We start from the raw sequence: 5,549 nt of genomic DNA on the forward strand, positions 1-5,549 counted from the left end.
TTTAAACCAAGAAAGGGCTTTGCCCAAGAAACATAAAACTGCTGTTTAGTGGCATTGCTTATACCTGAAACATAAAATAATTATATATCATAAAAAACACCTGAAACATTATACAATTGTATTTTATGTTTCAGATGGTTTTGTTTTACAATATGTAATTATTGTATTAAAAAAAAAAAACACCTGAAACAGTTGATATAATAATATAACCCCCCTTCCTGAATCCTACAGTACATTTTTGATCAAATTCTTCCATCATTGACACTTTGGGGAAACCACCAAATTCATTTTTTTTTTTTTTTTTGTGAAATTGATCATATATAATAGGATAAAGCACAATATATCAGTTATTGGCATTCACAAATACATCACATATCATACCCTCCTCTTGGTACTTACGTTTCTCCAGTTCGTTAGCGAGCGCACTGTGGCCCATTTCCTTTAAGACGTGCAGTGTAACCTTCAGAACCCCCTCACTGGCACTGCTGTCTTGCTTTTCATCTTCTGTAGTCAAACTTTCTTCATCCTGCTCTTCACTCACAGAAGATTGTGAAAGGTGTGGAAAGAGCATCCGTTTATACCTTTTCAGCTCACTCTGAAAAATCTCCATGCCCTGAGTTTCCACCAGCTGCAGTGGAGAAAGTAGAAGACAGTGGGTGCAGATCATTTTGACTCACTTTCCTCAAAGAAAACCAAAAACTCACCAACTTCATTGTTGTTTCAGAAATGTCTATCATTACAATACTATTATCTTATGCTTAGTTATTTTTGCCATTATGGTTTTAGTACAGACATTAGAAACATAACCAACCTTAAATATGGCATTTCCATCCATCTCCGTAGATTCTGAGCAGTCATATTGGTCTCTTGAGACAAATATCAAAAATGTTATTTTTTAGATTTCAGCCTGTTTTAATAGAATATTCTCATTGAGCAGATCTCTTACTAGATTTCTGTACCTATAGACATAGGTACATAAGGTGTACGTATAGGTTTTGGACAGATCAGCATTTTAAACCCCAGAGTCACAGAACTATCACTTTTAATCAAGAATAAACTTTATGTACCTATCAGCTGCTTCTTTGGTGAAGTCATTGCGTTTCTTCATGGAGGTGTCACTTTTCATGGACACACAGGATGAGGCAGGCACCTGTGGCCTATCAGGAAACTGTTCACTCTCCTCTGCACCATCCATTTTGAAGGCAATACCTGCTTTCTTTTTTCTTAAAAGAAAAGTTAAATTTTGTGTAGTGGTTAAACTCTTGGTCTATCAACATATAATGTTGAGAATTTTAATTCTTTAAAAAAATTTCCCAAATAACTACAGAAGCTAATTTTCTGAGATACTGAATTTTTGGGTTTTCATTAGCTGTAAGCCATAATCAAAATTAAAAGAAATAAAGGCTTGAAATATTTCACTGTGAGTAAGGAATCTATATAATATACGAGTTTCACTTTCTGAATTGAATTACTAAAATAAATTAACTTTTCCATGATATTCTCATTTATTGAGATGCATCTGTAGAGCCACAGAACTATCACTTTTAAAGAACCAGAACATACTTTATGTACCTATCACCTGCTTCTTTGGTGAAGTCATTGCGTTTCTCCATGGAGACATCACTTTTCATGGACACACAGGTTAATGCAGCCGAGTCTTCTCTTCTTCTTTTCTTCTTCTCAAAATTAACTGAGCTGATAAGATAAGGATTTATCGTCATTGGACAGTGGGGGTCAGCATCAATTTTTAAATGGCAATCCAGTCAACAATTGTCAAGATATCTATCACTTTTAATCAAGAATAGACTTCATGTACCTATCAGCTGCTTCTTTGGTGAAGTCATTGCGTTTCTTCATGGAGGTGTCACTTTTCATGGACACACAGGATGAGGCAGGCACCTGTGGCCTATCAGGAAACTGTTCACTCTCCTCTGCACCATCCATTTTGATTTGAGTTTTTTTTTCTTAAAAGAAACAAAGTTAAATTTTGCACAGTAGTTAAACTCAGGGTTCTATTTACTCAGTATACAGGACATTTATTTTCACTTTAACACAAGAATTATAATAATTACAATAATCAATACACTACAGGTCTGTATTACTGAGCAGTTGAAATTGTTTAAATTTTCAGAAATAACTGAACTGATCATGTAAATATTCAAAATACAACTCACCCATTCACAAAACTGGACTATGAACTTCTACATCTGGAAAAAGGGATGGATGCCTAGAGTGGGAGATTGATCTTTGCTGATTTATTATAGAATACATCTTTTAAAAACCTTTATAAAAAAGTTTTTGTTTTTTGTTTTTTTATTAGGAAAGGACACCCTTAAGACAATAATAATACTAAATTAAAAAAAAATTAAGTTCAGATTGACATTTGATATGCAAACTATCAAGGGAGGCTCTATAATGTCCAGCCAAGGAAGGGTGGGTCTGACCCCTGCATCTTTGTTTATATGGATGCACAACAAAATAATATCAGCAGCAGAGGAGGAGGAATGCCCCATGGCTGCAAGACAGTTCCAGGAGATCTAGCAAAGTGTTGCCATGTCCACACCATTGGCTGACTCCTCTGTATTTTGCCAAGGCACTATTTAAATGTTCCCCTGCCTTATCCTTTACACATGACCTGTTTGACTGTGACCTAGCTGCAGCTTTTCTTACACAATGAAAAGTTGAGCTGAAGCTTTGTCCTGGCAGTAATGACAGGGTAAATGTAACAGTAAATACATAAACATTAGGAATATTTAGGTTGCAATGCCTAGTACATAGGTTTTCCTTGTTGGTCTTTTGTCATTTACACTGAACAAAAATATAAATGCAACACTTTTGTTTTTGCTCCCATTTTTCATGAGATGAACTCAAAGATCTAAAACATTTTCTATATCCAGAAAATAACCATTTCTCTCAAATATTGTTCACAAATCTTTCTAAATCTGTGATAGTGAGCACTTTTCCTTTGCAGAGATAATCCATCCCACCTCACAGGTGTGGCATATCAAGATGCTGATTAGACAGCATGATTATTGCACAGGTGTGCAGTTTTATCACACAGCACAATGCCACAGATGTCGCAAGTTTTGAGGGAGTGTGCAATGGGCATGCTGACAGCAGGAATGTCCACCAGAGCTGTTGCCTGTGAATTGAATGTTCATTTCTCTACCTTAAGCCGTCTCCAAAGGCGTTTCAGAGAATTTGGCAGTACATCCAACCGGCCTCACAACCGCAGACCATGTGTAACCACTCCAGCCCAGGATCTCCACATCCAGCATGTTCACCTCCAAGATCGTCTGAGACCAGCCACTCGGACAGCTGCTGCAACAATCGGTTTGCATAACCAAAGAATTTCTGCACAAACTATCAGAAACCGTCTCAGGGAAGCTCATCTGCATGCTCGTCGTCCTCATCGGGGTCTCGACCTGACTCCAGTTCATTGTCGTAACCGACTTGAGTGGGCAAATGCTCACATTCGATGACGTCTGGCACGTCCGAGAGGTGTTCTCTTCACGGATGAATCCCGGTTTTCACTGTTCAGGGCAGATGGCAGACAGCGTGTGGGTGAGTAGTTTTCTGATGTCAATGTTGCGGATCGAGTGGCCCATGGTGGCGGTGGGGATATGGTATGGGCAGGCGTATGTTATGGACAACGAACACAGGTGCATTTTATTGATGGCATTGTGAATGCACAGAGATACCGTGACGAGATCCTGAGGCCCATTGTTGTGCCATTCATCCACGACCATCACCTCATGTTGCAGCATGATAATGCACGGCCCCATGTTGCAAGGATCTGTACACAATTCCTGGAAGCTGAAAACATCCCAGTTCTTGCATGGCCAGCATACTCACCAGACATGTCACCCATTGAGCATGTTTGGGATGCTCTGGATCGGCGTATATGACGGCATGTTCCAGTTCCTGCCAATATCCAGCAACTTCGCACAGCCATTGGAGGGGTGGACCAACATTCAACAGGCCACAATCAACAACCTGATCAACTCTATGCGAAGATGTGTTGCACTGCGTGAGGCAAATGGTGGTCACACCAGATACTGACTGGTTTTCTGACTCCCCCAGACCCCCCCAATAAAGCAAAACTGCACATTTCAGAGTGGCCTTTTATTGTGGCCAGCCTGAGGCACACCTGTGCAATAATCATGCTGTCTAATCAGCATCTTGATATGCCACACCTGTGAGGTGGGATGGATTATCTCTGCAAAGGAGAAGTGCTCACTATCACAGATTTAGAAAGATTTGTGAACAATATTTGAGAAAAATGGTTATTTTGTTTATATAGAAAATGTTTTAGATCTTTGAGTTCATCTCATGAAAATGGGAGAAAAAAACAAGTGTTGCATCTATATTTTTGTTCAGTGTATTTCTTTTTGATAATAAAATATTTTCATGTGGTCTTACAGTTCATGCATGTCTTCCTCATCTCAGGTCTACAGGGACTTTAGATTTTGTTCCTTTTGTTTATTTTATTTCATTTATCTTAAATACAGATATTCAAAAGTATTTTCAGCTTCCTTAGTTCAGTTTGTAAATATCTGCACTAATAGACAGCAATTATTATCAGTGTTAACACAATGCTCTCAGCTCAGTGGAGAGTATTTGTCCTGTTTGGATTTGTAGCAAGAGCAGAGGAACTGAACTCACCGGCAAATTAGTTCAAGTCCAGTTCGCTGTATGTCCCGTCCATTTGTCTCCTTTGAGATTATTATTATTATTATTATTATTATTATATTTCAGAACAAACTGTGTAGCGGAATGTTAATCCTTGTGTGTAGTTTGACACTGGCCCTTCTTGTTAAGTTAACAAGCGGGAAAACCCACCTATGTGATCACTGTACTTCAGACTAACAGAACACATTCAGCGATTAACCTCTGGTTGTATTTGAGCAGAGCTAGGTCAGGTTAGTTCAGGTGAGGCCTATCACACTTTGCATCAACAGCAGTGTGTACTTTTTACATTTAACATTTCTGTTCAATGGCTTCGGGAAAAACAACCGCAGTCGATTCAAACTACTTCAAAACTGATTCCGTCCTGGTTAACTGATGCAGTCATCTATTCTAATGACTTCTGTATGCAAAAACCTATTTTACCTGCGACGTGTCTCCGTCCAGTCGAAGCAGCTTCCTCCTTTCTTCTGCACTTTCGCTTTGACGCAGCTGAATTGAGATGTGACCAAAGGGCGTGATTCTGTCTTATCCGCTGCATTTCATTCAGCCGCGATTATTCGACTCACGTGCGTCACTTTGGCTTTTAAAAATGTGCATATATGACGGACTGTGTTAAAATAACGTATTCAGCTACAAACACCCGGAGAAAGTGTTGATTAGGCATATTTAATAATGCTGCTACCATGAAAATGCGAATGATTCAACCCTGTGGAAAATATTCATTATTAAAACGACCCACTCGCTCAGAATAAACTTATGTAAATGCATGTACATCACAATTCATCAGTTTTTTCCCCCTCAATGTGTTTTTATAAGTATATAAATATGTGATTATAAAAATACCTCCCCAGAGATCCACA

General features: G+C 38.6%; 1 protein-coding gene across 1 annotated transcript in view; it reads right to left on the minus strand.

The window, feature by feature from the left end:
- LOC111649348 (uncharacterized) overlaps positions 1-5,189 on the minus strand; it is a 10,084-nt gene extending 4,895 nt beyond the window's left edge. Inside the window, exons 1-7 of the mRNA XM_087171948.1 lie at positions 5,113-5,189; positions 2,175-2,227; positions 1,817-1,964; positions 1,564-1,695; positions 1,068-1,223; positions 812-866; positions 356-628 (exon numbers count right to left, since the gene is read on the minus strand). Coding sequence (XP_087028074.1) covers positions 356-628; positions 812-866; positions 1,068-1,223; positions 1,564-1,695; positions 1,817-1,964; positions 2,175-2,178 — 768 coding nt within the window. The 5' untranslated portion in view covers positions 2,179-2,227; positions 5,113-5,189. The remainder of the gene's footprint in view (positions 1-355; positions 629-811; positions 867-1,067; positions 1,224-1,563; positions 1,696-1,816; positions 1,965-2,174; positions 2,228-5,112) is intronic.
- Between the last annotated feature and the right edge of the window lie 360 nt (positions 5,190-5,549).

Source organism: Seriola lalandi, unplaced genomic scaffold (genome assembly GCF_002814215.2).
Source record: "Seriola lalandi dorsalis isolate HSWRI2012SDOR001 ecotype SW California unplaced genomic scaffold, Sedor1 jcf7180002050487, whole genome shotgun sequence".
In the NCBI taxonomy this organism is placed as follows: domain Eukaryota; kingdom Metazoa; phylum Chordata; class Actinopteri; order Carangiformes; family Carangidae; genus Seriola; species Seriola lalandi.